The 19,017-nt window shown below is 33.9% G+C and overlaps 1 protein-coding gene across 2 annotated transcripts; it reads left to right on the top strand.

Annotated features, from left to right (window-relative positions):
• The first annotated feature begins 19 nt into the window (after positions 1 to 19).
• LOC143250542 (RIB43A-like with coiled-coils protein 2) lies at positions 20 to 14,579 on the top strand. Of its 2 annotated transcripts, XM_076501261.1 has the most exons (7): positions 23 to 192; positions 405 to 496; positions 1,649 to 1,730; positions 6,183 to 6,390; positions 8,026 to 8,266; positions 11,180 to 11,407; positions 13,852 to 14,579. In XM_076501261.1, exons 4-7 carry the CDS (start codon positions 6,191 to 6,193, stop codon positions 14,098 to 14,100), a joined length of 918 nt encoding a protein of 305 aa, XP_076357376.1. In that variant the 5' UTR covers positions 23 to 192; positions 405 to 496; positions 1,649 to 1,730; positions 6,183 to 6,190; the 3' UTR covers positions 14,101 to 14,579. The 2 variants fall into 2 exon arrangements, with proteins under 2 accessions (XP_076357375.1, XP_076357376.1); XM_076501260.1 differs by having other exon boundaries at positions 20 to 496.
• The last annotated feature ends 4,438 nt before the right edge of the window (positions 14,580 to 19,017 follow it).

The following is a 19,017-nucleotide window of genomic DNA, read 5'->3' as shown; positions in this document are numbered from 1 at the left end:
ATGGGAAATAACTATATGGTAATTGAGGCTCAGGTATAACGTGATTGGATGCAAGGATCTGCGAAGCCAGTCGATTTCATGTCGTGATAGTACACAATATTACTGACGTTGTCAAGGCAACGAACGATTTTATAGTTTCAACTATTAGGCTTAATATTACCGATAGAGTAAATTTTTTTCTTGTTAAGGAAGGTAAATAAAATTATTATCTATTACTTTACATCATTTTCTATTTTTAACTTGCTGCCAAAGTCGGTTTAAGTAAGCAGTTAGAATGTTTGGATAAGTTATTTAAAGTTAACATTTTACTGTAATCTCCAGTTATCCAAATAACACGCTTAGTAGTAATACTTGTAATAGTAATAGCAAGTTCAATAACATGTGGGGAGGAAATTTTCCTTTAGATGAAAGAGAAAATAAAGAAATTAAACGACGTTTACATTTGGAAGAAGAGAGAAAAAAGCGAATATTTAATTCCAAGCAACGTTTAATAGGAGTAAGTATTATTTCTTGATTTAGATTTGTTGAAAAAATAAGTATTACTATTAAAGGTATTGAAATATATGATCTTGAAAATTTGAACTTAAGTCATTTGTCTAAGTTAGGTGGACGTTAGCCAAAGTTTGTCTCAAATCAAAGTTGACAAGGCAAATGTATATCTGATGCATAAAATTATAAAGATTTTATAAAAAAATATTTTTCTGCAGACTTATGGCTGTTTAAGCTAGTAGATCAAACCATTACTCAGTCAAGTCTATACATTTTTGTGTAATTGTTGAGTGTAAATTTAAATACAACATTAACTTAAGATGTATCTCATTTTAGCCAACCTCAAATGAATAACTGGGAGTGTACCTGTAAGATAATTATAACTAACTTTTTTCTGCACTCTATTTTAATTATTTTTATGTTATGAGTAATTAAATAAGTTTTTCTTGTAAACTATAAAAAACATCAATATATATCTATATTTATAATAACCTTGAATAGGATAATTGCTAAATTAGTTTTTCAAGCAGTTGTCAAAAATGTACTTCACACAAACTCTAATAGTTAACATATTCAGTTATAGTGTATGACAAACGTTGTCATACTTTTAATTGTGCTTGTTTGACAGTTTTTGATTCAAGTATGTAGGTAATTATTATTCTTATCCCAGGTGAGAGTATTTCTTGGTGTCAGAATGAATGAAAAAATCCAATTATGTACAAAACGTTTAGTTTCAACTATTCACTTGTCATACAATATTAATTAAACTAATGACATTATTATAAAACCTTAACAAAAATGATATGTAAACAATTTTTTTTTTAAATAACAAAGAATGATTTGTTGATCTGTAATATTATGAAAAATTTGTTGTGGCTATAAATTTTGTTGCTTTTTGTTTAAATATTATAAATATATTTGTAGAATGCTATTTTATTTCTCCATACTAATTATTTTTTGAACTGGGATAACATAATCTACAGACAACAAAGAACCATTTATTATTTCTTCGATACTGGCTTTACACAGCAACTCTTATGATAAGTGACAATTTAAGCCCATTTTTTTCTTTTCAGAAAATTATCAGTATAATAATTATAAGAAAAATTATTGTCACTTCTACACAATAAAAAGGAAATGCTGCTTTTTTTTTTCCTAGGTTGATGTTTTAGCTCTTAAGGAACAAGTTCAAGCAAGAAAAGAAAGAGAAAAACAAGAGAAAGAACAAGATGAGACTGAGGGCAAGATATCTTAGTTTTATAGTATTTTAGAAATGGTACTATCTCTTCTCATTCAGAGCTATCTCAACCTCCATTTACCCTCTAAACAATGCTAAATGTTTTAACAAGGCATCATTCTATTATACCCATCCACTTTTGTGACATTGCAGCAATACGTGTCTACCCTTCATCAGTTAGAGTACACCATCTATACTAGTTCAGAGATTTAATATAGTGGATAGTAAAATTTTTGTCATAAATATACAATGGTTCTGGCACTAGTCATCAGATCTCATGGTCAACAATATCTGTTGGGGAAGTATAGGCTGTAATTTCCTGGAAGTTCATCTCTTATGTTTGGTTGGCAATTTTTCCCTTTCAAGTTAAACTTTTTGTGTGGGTGGATAGAATTAGTGTGCAGAAAGTTTCTTTCTATGGCACTTTCCACTTGGTACCATGCTTTTTCATAATCTTCTGGGTTAGGCATTGTTCTTTTTCCAAGGAGATTTGTAATAAGTTTTTCAGTGTGTTTTTCTCATTCTCCATTGGTATACTCATGTTCAATGAGTTTAAGTGAGCTAGTGTAGATAGATCTAATTTCAGCAGTCAATAACTTAGGCCATTCATGTCTTCTTTGTTCAGTATTAGTTAAGTTAGATTCTTATACTTCTTTTACCATCTAGGCTACTGTAGTTTGCACTTGCACTTGGAGTTTGTATATCCCTTTAATTTTGTTTCCATTTTTACTTCTTTTCACTTTTAATGTAATTTAATTTGTAAGTTCTTTGCTACTATTCACCTCAAACTAGGTGTTGGTTTCGAGTCAAACTTTGTTATTGTCAACTGGGTGCCTATTTTATTTTCATGTTCTTCAGGGTAGATTTTATTTTTGTGTCTTTAGTCATATAGATTCTTAGGATAGACTTATAAGGACCTTTTATTTTCTTAAATCCTGTAATATATTTGTACTTTAAGTATTAGTTATTGTTTTAGATTAGTTTATTATTTTTATGTCCTTTGTAGACACTACATGTTTCTAAGTTTTGTTAATAATCATTACTTTGTCTTAAGTTCTTTAGATTCTGTATTTTTTTAGTTAGAATTCATGACAGTTCCATGGTTTATATGGGTTTTATTTGAGGGTTTCTGCCTTTCATTTCACTTCCCTGCAATCTGTTTTCTATTTATATGCAAAAACGGCTCGTTTGGGTTGAGAAAATATATAATATAAAATATTTTCTCAACCCAAACGAGCCGTTTTTGCATATAAATTTCTCAACAAGTGGGTTTCTTGACATCATTAATCTGTTTTCTAGATCTCATTCTCTCCTCTTTAAGATTATACCCTGTCCAATTGACTTGTTGAGTCTGTTAGAGTCATATTACACAAAATAGTTATTTACCAGGTAGTACCCACTTAACAAGGATATTGTTTTGTTTCCAAAAGCATGGGAGTTTGGAAACTCATCATCAATCTGCCCTAGCTGTATTTTTATTTGGAGATGCCTTGCTTCACCTACCTCTTGCTTTGGTGATCTTTCTTTCTCCAGTGCCATGTCATTTTTCTTCAGTCTATTTACAAGGTTTGTGTCTTTTTGCAGCTCTATGTGTGTTTTGTTGAGTGGTACTCTCTTTTGTACATCATTTGCTTGGTCTTCAGACTCACTATTTCATGGACGACTGGCTTCCCCTCATCTTTTCTCATGCCAAGTCAGTCACTCAAACCCACTTTCTTCTTCGAGAAGCTACTAAGGCAGGGTTTCTCATCAAGATGGAGGAATTCTTTGCTATCTCCTTGCAGTATCTTATTCATTTGGTGAATCTCTTCATTTCCTTTTTTAGTCTAGCCAAGCCTTCTCCACTTTAGTTTCAGGATATGGAATGGCAGTCACGACAACCCTAACTTCTTCACTCTCTGCATGCGAGGTCTATTCTTTAGGGATGTGAGCTTCCTTAGAAGCTCTCATTCCTTTGGTTTGAGTACAAATGCATTCCATTCATTGGGTGCTTCTCAATTGTTGGAACTCTCCTTCACGATTTCTTGGACTATTCCATCTCCATTCTGCCTGGGATCAAGGTTGACCTTGTTGGTGGCTTAACAGGAATTTGACCACAGGGTTCAAATTCTTCTGCCTTGTCTAATTTGTACACAGAAGCTTCTGTAGTGGATTGGGGGGTTTCCTCAATTCCCCAAAGAATTTGGGTTTGTGATCATTTATAGAAGCTACTCTAGATGTCTACATCCTGGAACATTTAGCAGTTCATCAAACTCTATCACTTCCTTCCCTTCCTGCAGGAGAGGGTGCTTATTGTTTATTCTGAAAATTCTTCTGCCATCATCTTTATTACCAAACAAGGGGGATCCATGTCCAGATCTCTGTCTTTTCCTTATCTGGACTACTACTTGTTTTGTTCTGATGGTTGTTCCATATGGATAGACTCAGATGTGGCTCCCTCCACTCTGGCAAAAGACCCTGTCCTTTTCTCTGTCTTGATCACTTCTCCAACAACTGAGATCTTATGTTTTTCATCCAAATATCACCACATTGCATTTTAACATGTGACTTTTGTTCGGTTCCATGCCTCAACTCAGGGACTTGCCCTTCATCTATTATTTTGTTTGTATTATTTGTACTTCTTCATTGCCTATGAACCAGAGTCGTTGTACTTGCTTTTGACTATGGTCTATTTGCCATGGCTTTAGATCATTTTGCTCTTCTGTTCCTCACTTATCCCATTTCTTCACCTGGTTATTTGATCAGGGTTTATTTGTTTCAGCTGTTGCTGTTTATAGAGCTGCCTGTTGAACACCTTCCATTCTCCCACTTCTGGAAACCACTTTCTGGTTACTTCCATCTTTTTACTTTCCTTTTGTCTGGTCTATAGGCCACATTTCATTGTTCTGCTAGATTGGGATCTCAGTGTTGTTCTTCATGCTCTGTCCAGTTCTTCCTTTGAAGCTATTACAATGTGTTTCTTGTACCATTTTTCTCTTAAGACCTAATTACTCCCCCTCCTGGAAAGCAGTAATCATTGCTCCAATATTTATGCTGTCCTTTACCATTCCTCAAAAGTAATCTGCTACTGGGATTGGGTCTTTGTTCTTGAAATTTCAGCTGTCTGGGTGGATTGTTTTGCCTTTTCTTGTATTTCCTTCCCTTTTTATTCCCACCTATCTTCCCATTCAAATGTGAAAAAAAATCTCCTTTGCCCAGTGTGTTATCTGGCTCATACTGCCTCATTTCATTGTTTTCATTTCTGTTTAACTGTTCCATGCCATTCTTCTGTTTTCTGTAATTTTTTATCTGGTTGAGTTCATCGACTCATGGGACTGGCATATTTTTATGTGTTCATGGCAGGTTGCCATCTACATAGTGTTTCTTCACCTCAAATTCATTATCTAACCAAGTCTTTAACTGCTCAAAAACCACTATATTTTGGAGGAGATCATTCAGATGGGTATGGGGATAATTCCCAATACATTTGATTCTCTTTCTTTGTGTATTCCTTGGCCAGGTATCTTCTTCGTCATCTGGTGAATCATTTATAATAATCATATATTTTGCACACACCAGATCTTTCATCATGGCAATGTTCTCCACTTGTTTGATCACATTTACTCCCTTATCACCCTCTCTACTTTTGTAATGTGGAATTTTAGCTTTGACTGAGTGGAGGTACTTCTGTTTTAGAAGTTAACATTTTCAAACATTGAAAATGTATTTCTAATAGGTAGTTACCTTCTGTCACCCACTTCCCACCATTTTCTTCCACTGATTTGCCAATGTTTGTGTTTGCCAATTCTTGAAGGTGAGGATTTTGCTGTAAGGGTAGAAGGCAGTAGCTGCTTTAGTATAAATGATACAGTATGAATAGTGAGTATAGTCCACATATTCTTAAATGGTACAGAAATGAATGGGGTATAATAGACTGGTGCTTTGTCCTAAATTTTAGCAATGCTTAGAGGGCAAGTCAAGGTTGAGATATCTTTGGGTTAGAGGAGGTAAGTACCTACTGGAAATACATTTTCAGTGTTAGAAGATGTTAACTTTTGTTAAATGCTGTAAATCTGCTATAAAGTTAAGTAAGTGTTTTTATTTTGAATATTATATAGTAAGGTTTAAGGTATGAATGTACATGATCATTAAGATTTATTATAACATGTACCAAATTATTTATGTAGAAAAAGCAGTATAGTGAAAAGGATAGATATCTGTAATAAAAAATATAAAAGATACAAATAAAATCGCTTTTATGAAAGTTACAGATAATGATATACTTATAAAATATAATATAGTTTTTCAATTTTTAAATTTGGTACATGTACCACACATTATTAATTATTTATATAACATTTATACACTAAAATCTCTAGAGACTTAATGGTTGAAAACTTCTAGAAAATATTGTTAAGGAATAAACAAAGTAAAGATCTGGTGATAAAATGTTAAATTAGACTTGTTTTCTTTAAAGCCCTAGGTATGGTTTATAATGATTGCTTAGCCACTTTCCTTCAGAACTACAAAAAAGAAGAGATAAAGGAACTCAACAAACAGTTAAATAGATTTCGATTAATCCATCAATGTCCAGAAGGAAGAAAAGAGTTTGACCTTTCTGATCCCCAACAGATAAGGAGGGAGAAACCTCTACGTGATGATGGCAACATTTCAGGAGCTCAAAAGTAAAATTAATTTTTTTTCCTGTACTTATCTGCTTTTCCTTGTTTCTAACCAATTTAATGAAGATACAAACTTTTAAAATAGGTATATGGAAAGATGAAAAACAAGTAAAAGAAAAATTTCAATGTTTTGTAAATGTTTACTTGTCATCATGAGTTCCAACATATGTCTGAGTGTTGAAGAATTACCTTTGAAAATTTAACAGTTTAAATGAACCAGTTATAAAGCAGCTTAAATACTACTGATGAGTAAATAATTGGTCAGGTAGTTAGAGCATTCAACTCATAATCTGAGGGTCACAGGTTCAAATCCCTGTCATGCCATACATACTCACCCTTTCAGCCAAGAGGGCATTTTGACAAGAAGGCCATGTGGACTACCCATGATATGTTTGACTCTCAGTATTTGCATTGGATCATAGTTTTCTTCCTCCTGGGGTTATTGTCTTCCACTTGTAGCCATTTTTGAACATCAGAATTCAGTGAGGCTTTGAATGGGTAAGTGTTTTCTTCTTATTTTTTTCTTTTTAGAGTCACTTTTTCCTTTTATTAATGATCATTATTTGGATTCCACTCTGTGGTGAGTGGTTCCTGACCAGGTAATTGCTCATATCCTCACTGTTAACCCTGTTGACTTGCATATTATAATTCCATGGCTCTGCAGTTCAATCTGCAGAAATGGGGTGTCCCACAAGATCACTGGTAGGTTTATCATAAGTTTACCCATCCCAGACCATACCCACCCATGAAATACATGAGTAAAGCAGAAGGGCATAGCTGCCTGTCCTTACTATGCCTATTGAGTAAACTGGTATTTTCCACTTTTAAAGATATGATTATGTTGTCATCCATTGCAGGTGTTGTTATTCTCCTGGACATTCTGGACCCACTTTCATAATTGCTGGGATTGAGTTTTGTAAATATTGCATGGTTTGGATCAATTTCCAGCTATAGTTCTCTCCCAGTTGGATGTGCTTCTCTGATTTCTGCCCACATATGTAACATTTTTTTTACAACGAGCAAAAGAGTATTTCTGATAAGTATTTACCTTTCTCACACTTCCCACCCGTTCCTCCACTGAAAATCGATGCTTCCATACTCTACTGAAACTTGAAACAATATGAACAAACGTTCTGTACTGTAGCTTGAGAGACACATTGGAATCAGTCAGTTCCACTGGAGGGGAGACAGAAAGTTTGTGGTATGCATAATGTGTTTTTGCCTACAGACGGTAGCAGTGAACAAAAATAGCTATTTATGTAAGTGGAAGAAACAAAAGTTACGCTCAAGTATTGAGAAGTTTTGTTCATTTACAGGAAGAAGTAATGAAGAAACGGTAGAATAATTTTTTTGCTTGTAGTTAAAGAACAGTGCAATTTGCTGGATAAAAAAAATAGACTTGAACAACTTCCAAATTTGCTAATCTTTGTTGAATTATGTAGATATGAGGAATCTCATTGTAAGGAGTGCTTGATTTCTATGCTAAGGACTGTTTACTGTAATCTACTGTAAACCATATTTTATTTATTAAACATAAATACATGAAGTTTTAGGAAAACAAGAATCTATATTTTTATATTTACAAGTAGTGTTTACTTGTTATGAAAACAAATGGTATGTTATATGTTTTCTTCTTAGGTTTGAAGGAGAAGACCTTCAGTTCAAGGAACGACTCAAACAACAAAGACAAGCAGTTCAAGATTGGCTTTCCCAACAAATAATGGAAAAGAAGGCAGAGTTAGAAAATGAGATAAAAGAAAAAGAACTGTGGGAATTGAAAATGTTAGAGCTTGATCACAAGGCCCAAGAGCTCCAACAACTACAAAAGGAATACAAAAAGTCCATGGAAAAAGCTACTAGAGATTATAACATTGCATTGGTAATGTTAAAATTCATGTTAAGAAGTGTCATATGGTTTAAAGGAGTCAAGATTGAGAATTTATATAAATATTTTACTTTGAAAATAAAAAAATTAAAACTTATGTAATGTTCAAATGTTAATTTTAAACTTTGTTTTAATTTCAAGTTTATTAATATACATTGATAACGAAGTTATTTATTTAAATTTTGAATGTACTCTGTGAAAAGATGCACACTTTGATCCTGTCCAATGTTAAAGGGTTAAACTATTCCTTGACCTTATACACACTACTGGCCAAACTCTTAAGACCAATGAACATAAAGAAAAAATATGCATTTTGCATTGTTAGACTCAACCACTTATTTGAGTAGAGCTTTGAAAGATGAAAATAAGAAGAGGGAAAACAAAAATAAAAATTTTTTTAGCATTTAACAGGGAAACTGTGAACACTATGAAATTAGCCTAAATACTAGCTGGTCAAAGACCATACCAAAAAGAAGTCTTAAACAGGGTAGGAAAGGTCCAACAAGAGGTCTCAGTAGTGAGTTGCATGGCTGTCATTGCAAATAACTTCAAACATTTGCTTTGGCATGGTCCATATAAGTGTTTGCAGAAGGCTGGCTGGAATGTTATTCCAAGTGGTGAAGATGGCTTCACAAAGATCATCCACTGTTTGGAATTGATGTCCATTTCTGTAGACTTCCTTTGCCATCCACCCTCAAACATTTTCAATGGGGTTCAGTTCGGGAAAACATGCTAGATTGTTCAAAAGAATCACGTTATTCGCCATGTAAACGTCCTTTGTCCTGCGGGCATTGTGGATTGCAACGTTGCCCTGTTGAAAGATCCAGTCAGTTCTACACAAGCGAGAACCTTCAGTCAATAAGGATGCTCTCTCCAACATGCCAATGTAGCCAGCTGCTGTTTGATGCCCCTGTATAACCTGGAAGGAGAAAGCACCCCAGATCATGATGGAACCTCCTCCACTGTGTCGTGTAGAAAGTGTCTCCAGTGGGATATCCTTATCGTGCCAGTAATGTTGGAAGTCATCTGCTATATAATTCGTCGAATCCTCCTGCTCAATGCTGGTGAAATTTTTTTTGGCCGACAACATGAAATTCTTGTTTTGTATCCCACAGGGTCTTTTAAGAAATTTGCAACAGCAGTTTTACTTCGCCCAATCTCACCAGCAATGGCATGTTGAGAGAGACCTTGTTTTTGCAGCTCGACAATTCTGCCACGTTCATACTTTGTCAACTGTTTAGCCTTTGCCATGTTTTTACCCAATGTAACACGGGAGATGTCAGTGGGAGATATTGACAACGCTAATGCTTGAACACAAATGACTAAATTTCGTTTCAGTATGGTCTTAAACGTTTGACCAGCTAGTATTTAGGCTAATTTCATAGTGTTCACATTTTCCCTATTAAATGCTAAAAAAAGGTTTTTATTTTTATTTTCCCTTTTCTTATTTTCATCTTTCAAAGCTCTACTCAAATAAGTGGTTAAGTCTAAAAATGCAAAATGCATATTTTTTCTTTATGTTCATTGGCCTTAAGAGTTTGGCCAGCAGTGTATTAGTGTAATTATTTCTAGTGATGTCATAAACATCATATAGCAAACAATCAAATTTAAATATCTTATCATTCCTGATGCATTCTTTAGAGTTGCTGAAAATTTAATTCTACTAATAATGTTATTCAGATATTTTACCCTGATATTTCTTCCACATTTATTTGCAAATACATAGTATAGGATGAAATTTATATCAATTGTAGGAGTAAGTATGATGTTTTCTACTAATTCTCCAGTGTTCTTTTCTTACTATGATTAGCTTTTTAGGAGAATATTTGTTATTTTATTTATAATTTCTGTGCAGTTTCTATAGATTATTATTCTTTCATTACTATTCATCTGTAGTTAATGAGGTTTAACTAAAACTTTGCAGAAAAATACAGAAATCATAAAAATGTTATTCAGAAAAGCCTGATCATCTTATTTTAAGGTACAAGAGCAATGATAATGTTCTTTAAGTAGTTATTTTAAGTTACTGAAGTTAATCTAGTAAGTTTTATATATATTGTAGCACAAGCATTTTTTTAAAGTTGCTTTGTTTATATTAGAATCTAATAAGAGCAACCAAAATTTTGCTGTTTAATAATCCTAACCACTTCTTTCCTTTTTTCTTTAAAACATTAGACTTCATTGTGTAAATTTTTAAATGAAATCCTGAATTATTGCCATGGTTAACAACCTATACAATCCCATAAGCCTGATTACTTTCAATTTAGTTATTAATAATCAGTTAGTTTTACTTTACACTTAAGTTGTTTTTCTGCAACTAAGAAAGTCAGTATATTGTGGTAGATGCTGAGGTTCAGACCTGGTTCCTGTTAGAGTGAAAGGTGTGAAATCCATTCATATAGGATATCACTTCAAATTTTAGGTTAAAAACAAATTGAAAATTAATGAAAGTACCTAATTAATAATTAGAATAAGAAGTTGGTATAGTCTACTAACTATGACAACAACTGGTACCCAGTTTCCACAACTTTGCTAAAAGTATTTGAAGTCCTAAGTACCACGAATTTCTTGTAAGAAATAGTGTATCACATTTTAAAGAATTCATGGACTGACTGGTTGTTGCCCAAATGTCCTAGCTATGCACTATTTGATCTTAAGACAAAAAGAAACAAAATAACACAAAACAAAAGATTTACTAACCCCTATTTTAATCATTAAAGTTTTTAGATATCTCTTTCAGATAGTTTTCTTGATAAACCTTAAGAAATAGATAGAGTACACTTCAAAAAATTTCTTGTAAGATTATGCAAATGTGCTTAAACTATTAGTATCCATGAATCTTGTGTGAATTTTATTATTGAACTGGTTTGTAGACTTTTGTTATAGCATTTATTCATTACTTTTCAGGCACAAGAACAGGCTCAGTTGAGAAACCAAATAAAACAGAAAGAACACAATGAAAACTACAAAGAATTACACAATTCTTTCTATGGAGATTTCTTGACAGAAAATCCTCAAACAGCTAGGAGCTCTTTTGGTCCACATCGTGTTATCCCCAATCGCTGGAAAGGCATGAGTCCAGAGCAGAAGGAAGAGGTTAGGAAAGGTCAATTGGAACAAATGGAAGAAAAAATGGTAAGGTATCATAGGACTTACTGATCAGCAAATTTACTTATTTGTAATTTTCTTAATCTTAATGGTTTGGAATGTACAGTAAGTAATAAATCCAAATGTTGGTGCCAAACCTCATTTACTTACAGCAGAAAAGAGGAAGACTTATCTAAAATATTTAGTTGGTAATAGAATATGTTTCAGACTAAATTTGTTAAGCAGGAAAGAAATATTATGTGGTGTTCTGCTGTATAATTTCTCAAATTAAAAACTTGCAGTAAGTTTATTCAATGTATCTTATGAAAAGGTTAGCAAAATTAAACTATTAACAAAATGATTTAAAAAATGTAAACATTTGGTTGTATAAATTTAGAAGTTGGTAACTCTGAAGTATTAATACATGAACAACATTTTTATAAAATAGGTTTATTAAAAAAAAATACAATCTGTGTGATTCTGGTATTGTATAGTCTTTTAATATACACATATTTTATTATCCTGCTATTTGAATGACATAGAACCATCTATACAATATACTTATGAACCTGAGAAAAGTAACATCCCTTTTCAAGATGTATTAGCAAACAGGAATTTAGAAGTTTATATAGAAACATCTGTTTATTGGAAATCCTTTTCTGTTCTTATGCCTCCACACCATGAATCATGTCATACTAGATCACAAAAAATATCAGCATTTTACACTTATGTTCACAAATACGTAGAAAACAAGGAGACCTAAAAGTGAGCTACTTTACATGGAATTAGTAGCAGCTGAAAGAGGATTTAACCTGAATATTGTAGACATCAAGAAATTCACTAATATGGCAATGACTGATCAAGGTGTTACTTTAAAACACAGTTCTGAAAAAAATTAAGATGGAAGCTTTAATTTTGCCACATATTCCAGGTTTAACTAATAATTTACTTAAAGTATTTAAAGAACAACAATATTTTTCTATATAAACTGAATAATATGATTAAGCAAATTTTAGGTAATACTAAAGGTAACACACAGTTAATGGAAAAACTGAAATCTGTAAAATTCAATGTGAATTTGGGAATACTTATATTGGACAGACTAAATGTAATTTTAAATATTGGTTAATGGAGGATCAAGGATATTAATAAATAAAAAAGTTGAAAGTTTAACTATAGCAGAACATGACAGGATTTCAAGGATTCACAAATATTATTGGCTATAATGCCTTTTGGTTGAGCCAATATTAGAGTTTTTTCCCACAACATTGTGTGTTATGTTTCATGTACATGTTCACGTTATGTTTCTGTAAAATTCAATGTGAATGTGGGAATAATTATATTGGGCAGACCAAATGTAATTTTAGATATTGATTAGTGGATATTAATATTAGTGGATTAAGGATATGTATGAAATAAAAAAGTTGAAAATTTAACCATAGCAGAACATGTACATGAAACATAACATATGGTATTGTGGGCAAAACTCTAATATTGGCTCAACCAAAAGGCATTATAACCAATAATATTTCTGAATCTTTGGAAATGGTTAAATACAAAAAATATATTGTATTAATGCACAGAGCTAAAGGTCCAGTAAATAATTATGCAAAAATATGTGGTGGCCATCTTTAAAATGTTTATGTGGGAATTGAAAACCTCTACATAGGTGACACGACCTATTTAATGAAAAAAAGTATAAATAAGACAGGATAATATCCTGCAATTCATTCCTGTCAAAACATTTAGAGTTAAATTTTTAGTGGTCATAGATTGGCTTTAATTAAAATGTGTTTGTGTACCAATTTTAGCATTGTATGTTATCTATTATTTTAGCTTTTGGTTATTGCATAGTGTACCAAATGAGAAATGATTTAGCATGCATGGTGGTTAGAGCACTCTTTGAGTTACCAGTTTGAACTTTTCCATCATAAGCAATTTCCCTTTTTATCCATTTGTGCATTACAGTCACTCACACTTTTCATTGATAAGGAGTAGCTCAAGAGTTGGAAGCAGGTAGTATTAACTAGCTACCCTCATTCTAGTCTATCACTAGTGAAGGTAGCCCTAGAATAGGTTTGGGCAAAATTCAACAAACAAACCAAATGAGAAGTTTTATATATAAAATGTAAAAATTTGCCACTGTGTGTAATAACTAGGAGGAACTACTTCCTAGTTAATGCTATGATTTGCTACTGGCTAAAGGGAAAGCCCCAGAAATATTCTGCCAAAAGATTTGAGAGAACTTTATAGTGACCAACAGATATTTCTAATAAGGTTTGTAGCTTTTCATAATAATAGTTGATAAATTGTATTTATATTATTAACTGTTAGTTTTGGAAATAACAGAGGAATTATCTGATAACGTTATTTTCTAAATGATTACATATATTTTATTTGATTAATAGATGGTAGTGTTAGCTACAGAAATAAGAAAGATAAACTTGTTTAAAGTGTTTGATAATGCTTATTATTTTTATTTTCTTTTATAGAGGCAAATAAACATAGAAGCTAATTTTGAAAAAGATTGGCAACATATATGGTTAGCACAGGGCAAACATCAACAGCTATATGATCATATAGCTCTTCGACAAAAACGAAATGAATTAATGAACTTGCAGGAAGAAAATAAACGTCTTGCAGAAGAGCAGAAAGCCAGAGAAAAATATCAAAATCATGTTGTTTACAAGAACGCAGTTACAGGTGACTATTTTTTACAGTTTAATACAACATCGCGTTGAAGCTACTCAGGATAAAAGAAAGAACTTGAGAGTATGTTCAATAATTTGTAATATGTAAATATTGTCGCGTTTTTTTAAATGTTTGCAGTAGGTAGCTAATCAATGCAAGACAATAAAATTTTTAAAATAGTCAACAGGTGCCACCACTGTGACTGAGTACAAGATCAGTTTGTTTGTTTTTGAACTTCGCCCTCGTATAGCTTTGCGCGAATTTCAAAAACAAACAAACAATTGTCCGGACATGCTTATGTTTGGATTGTGTGAAAGCTTACTTAAAGTATAAAATTATTATTTTTAAATAGAGAAAGAATGTTAAGAGAAATAAGCACTTCCTTAAGGAGTTAAAACAGAATTGTTTGTTTGAGTGTATTTACACACGTTTCAAATTACAGTATGAAATATCTTGAGAAACGTTACTTAATAGTAATAGATCTTTGTAAAAGGAAGTGGAATAGCTTCAATAAAAAATATAAACTGAAGTTTGTGTGCTTATTGAAGAAGAAGAAAGATAGTCTAGAGCGGGGGTTTTCAAACTTTTTAGACCTGCAAAGCTTCCCAGAAGAAAAGAAACATTCTGTTGCCTTAGTAAAACAAATACACTAAAAATAGAAACAATCGCTTACTAGCACCAGATAAAGTTTACTCCAAGCTTTTAGAATATAAATTTATTAAAAATCAATATTTAAAGAAAAAAATTTACTTCTACTTATTTGTTCAAAATTTTCTGTTTGCAAAATTTATATCAGTAAAAGTAGTGTACTCGTGTATTTATTAGTGACTCGGATGGGCTTGCTTTTGTTAACAAAGTAGTTCAATACTTGGAGTTATGGTTGTCACCTGTAAGCGCAAATCATCTTAGTATTTATTCTGTTTCTAAATTTGGTCTTTGTAGCTGTATATAGTGGAAATGTTTGCTTAGAAAGATATGTTGTTGGGAAACGCGTTAAAATTTTCAAAGCTTTGCTACTTAATTTAGGGTATTCCCGGGATATTTTAATCCAAAATTGTGTAATTTCTTCCTGTTGAAATTTTGTTTTAAGGGGGTGTAATCAGGTGAAATTTCTGTACGTTGTTCTTTCTCTTTCGAAGGAAAATTGTTGATACTTGTAGAGCCAACAAAGGGATTTTGAATCCACAGTAGTTTTTCTAAATGAGGAGGAAAGTATTCATCAGTAGTTTTACACAAATCAGATATGTGCTGCAAAACTGAAACGTTTGCATGTTCACTTAAGGAAATTTCATTCATAACTAAAAAACCAATAAGATTTTCGAGGCAATCAAGTTCTTCCATAAGTATACGTTCACCCTAAAGCTTTGAAGTACGTTACCCTGGTACCCTGCATTGTAGCATTCACTTCATATAGATAGGCAGATACGTCCGTAAGATAAGCCACTTTCTATATCTGGCATTTGTTCCTTAATTTGTATGTAAGTTCAAAATGACATCAGATAAAAAGAAGTTTGTCTCCTCACGCAGTTCGTAAAACCGAGCAAGCACGTTTCCACGAGAAAGCCATCGGACTTCACGATGAAGCAGCAAACTTTTATGCAAACTTCCCATATCCTCACAGAGTAAACTGAAGATCCTTACATTGAGTTGTCTTAATTTTATAAAATTAACTATTTTTATGACGTCACCTAATACCTCTTTTAAGTCTTCTGGCATTCATTTCATTGCAAGTACATGACGATGAAGACAGCTGTGGATACTCTTGGTGTAAGGGTTTTTCTTTTTTTATGCGTGCCACTAGCTTCAAAATCTTCCAATCACAACTGCAGTCCCATCAGTGCAAATACTTGAGCAAAGCTGCCATTGGATCTCATGTTCTTCCTTAAATAAATCTATCAGTTTAAGTATTTCTTCGTCTTTTGTTTGAGTAGGCAAAGGTTTGCAAATTAGCATGTCTTCTTCAAAACTAGCTTCTTGAATGTAGCGAACAAACACAAGCAACATCGCATAACCTGAGAAATCTGATGATTCATCCATCTGGAGCGAAAAAGTTGGACTCGCTTTTACTTGTCTTATTAACTCTGTTAAGTAATTTGCTGACATATTCTTGATTCTTGGAGAAACCGAATTGTCAGAAAGGGACACAGAGTTAATGTTATTAAGAAATTTCTAATCAGTCGTGCACTCTACCAAATCTTTTGTGCATGGTTTTATCACATCTTCTGCACTTGTATGCTTTTGCAATACGATAACTAACACGATATGAAGCAATAAGAGCACTTTTGTTGTCCTAATGGACAAACAAACGAAATGTAGCTTTCCTTGCATTTAATTGCAAACACTTTCTTTTGAAATACTCGGTAATTTGATTTTTTAATTGGAAGTGTTTGGTATCTAGATGCTGTTTTAACTTTCCTGATGCAAACTACTGTTACTAAACACTGTTCCACATTCAACACACATCCCACTAAGTCCATCTTCATTACCTGTTCATGTAAAACTATATTCAATAAAACTTTCATCATACTTTCTTTTCTTTCTTGTTTCGGCACTTCTTGCATCATCGTGCGTCGAAGCGCTTGCACACGACGATAACGCCGATAAATTTGTATTAGGCCTAGGAAGATTTTTTACTCGTATCAGATTTATAACTGATATTCAGCTACTTATCCATTATAAGGGTGACAACAAATTATTAATTTGTCTAAAAACGTATCTTATATCTTTGGCACTTCAAAAGCATTTTCACAGACACAAAATAGCTTCTTAATGGAAACTCGTTCAAGCACTTGAGTTTTATAATCATACAATGACATGCTGACCTAAGATCAGTGTTACCATAACAAAGTCAGAAATAAAGAGTTGTGATAAAAAGGCTAAGGCGCTAGAACAGTGGTTCTGAACCTGGGTTCAATCGAACTCCAGGGGTTCGGTGAGTCAGTCTCAGGGGTTCGGCTGAGGTCAAGACACACACACTGTGTGTGTGTCCGTTCCGTTCACCCAACTCGTATGATTCGTGACGTCATGCTCCACTTTGCCATCACTTGGCCTTAATATCTGTGCTGCATGGAACTTCGTGCGCTTAGCAGTCGACTTGTGACTGTAGTAACCGTGTGTCATTTGTGAATTTTTTCCTAATCTTTCAATCCCTTCATACTACCTATGTCGAGCAAAAACAGAAAGTGGTCGGACGAATACATAGAATATGGATTCACGTGTATAACGGAACATGATGGAAGTCAGCGTCCTCAATGCATGATTTGCAATGCCAAGTTGAGCAATTCTAGTCTAGCACCAACAAAGCTAAGAGAAAACTCCGTAAAGCTGCATGGAGATGGGAAATACAAGAACACAACGCTTGCTGAATTCAAGGTAAAGAGAGCCAGGTTCGATGAAAAGGCTACTTTGCCTGTTCTCGGCTTTGTACTAATCGACAAACCGATCCTCACAACATCGTATGAAGTTGCGTACTTGATCGCAAAGCAGGGTAAACCACACACCATTGGTGAAGCACTTGTAAAACTAACTGCATTGAAGATGGCGAATATCATGCTGGGAAAAGCTGCTGAAAATAAGTTATCCCAAATTCCTCTTTCAAATGACACCATCAGCAGCAGAATAAATGACATGAGCGATAACATCTTAGCTCAAGTAGTTGCAGATCTGATTTCAAGCCCAGCAAAATTCAACCTTCAACTCGACGCGACCACCAACATTTCAAATCTAAGCCAGCTTCTTGTAATCGTGCGCTATGTGAAGAACGACAAGATAAAAGAAGATTTTTTATTTTGTAAGCCTCTTACAACAACAACTAAGGCATCCAACGTGAAGTAACTTGTGGATGATTTCTTCAGAGACAACGATCTTTCGTGGGATATGGTTTCTGCAGTTTGTTCGGGTGCCCCCCCCAGTGGCACAGCAGTATGTCTGCGGACTTACAACACTAAAATCCGGGTTTCGATACCCGTGGTGGGCACAGCACAGATAGCTTTTTGTGTAGCTTTGTGCTTACTTCAAAACAACAACAACAGTTTGTTCGGACAGAGCTCCACTCATGCTGGGACGAAACCCTGGTTTTGGTGCACTAATGAAAGTCGATGCACCACACATCATTGTAACGCACTGTGTTCTGCACAGGTATGCGTTGGCAACAAAAACCTTGCCTTCAAAACTGGCAGAAGTATTAAACATTGTAGTGGAATGTGTGAACTTTGTGTGAAATAGTGCCCTGAAGCACCGCATCTTCAAAGAGCTGTGTAATGAAATGGGCTCTGAATTCGAGGTACTTCTGTGCCATTCTAACGTTTGGTAGTTATCCCGGGGGAAGGTGCTGAATCGTGTTTTTGCCATGCGTGTGGAATTAGCCCTGTTTTTGTGAAAGCACCAACATTGTCATGCAGATTATTTCGAAAAATCTGAGTTCATTCTCATTTTGGCGTACATGGCCGATGTCTTCAATGTTCTCAATCATCTCAATCAACAGATGCAGGGCGGTGGAGTCAACATCATTGAAGCGGAAGAAAACCTGAAGGCTTTTAAAAAAAAGCTACCGTTATGGAAACGACGAACAAAGGATGATAACTTTGCAAACTTTTTCCTGCTGGACGACTGTGTAAGTAAGATGTGTCTGAAATCGGAGACATTTCTGTACCCGGGGAACTGAAGCAAGCAATTGCCATGCACTTAAATGAGCTCCCAAAGTCTCTCAACGAATACCTCCCCACCAGAGAGTCATATTCAGCATGGGTGAGACAGCCGTTCACGTTTAGTGAACCGCGATAAATACCTCGACGAAATCATTGAACTTCAGCAGAGCTAGGTTCAACAGCAACTTTTCAGAACAACAACACTCTCAATGTTTTGGTGTCACCAAATCGTAACGTACCCTCTTATTGCTAAGAAAGCCCTTGAGATACTCATATCGTTTGCTACAACGTATCTTTGCGAGCAATCCTTTTCGAGTATGG

Source organism: Tachypleus tridentatus, chromosome 5, assembly GCF_004210375.1.
Source record: "Tachypleus tridentatus isolate NWPU-2018 chromosome 5, ASM421037v1, whole genome shotgun sequence".
In the NCBI taxonomy this organism is placed as follows: domain Eukaryota; kingdom Metazoa; phylum Arthropoda; class Merostomata; order Xiphosura; family Limulidae; genus Tachypleus; species Tachypleus tridentatus.
This window is presented reverse-complemented; position numbering and strand designations above follow the sequence as displayed.

Excerpts from the sequence above, each read along its gene's own strand:
- LOC143250542 (XM_076501260.1), top strand. The coding sequence starts at position 380 with ATGTGGGGAGGAAATTTTCCTTTAGATGAAAGAGAAAATAAAGAAATT. Across the intron at positions 1,731-6,182 it reads AGAACAAGATGAGACTGAGG|CCCTAGGTATGGTTTATAAT; the intron begins GCAAGATATCTT and ends TTTTCTTTAAAG. Across the intron at positions 11,408-13,851 it reads AACAAATGGAAGAAAAAATG|AGGCAAATAAACATAGAAGC; the intron begins GTAAGGTATCAT and ends TTTCTTTTATAG.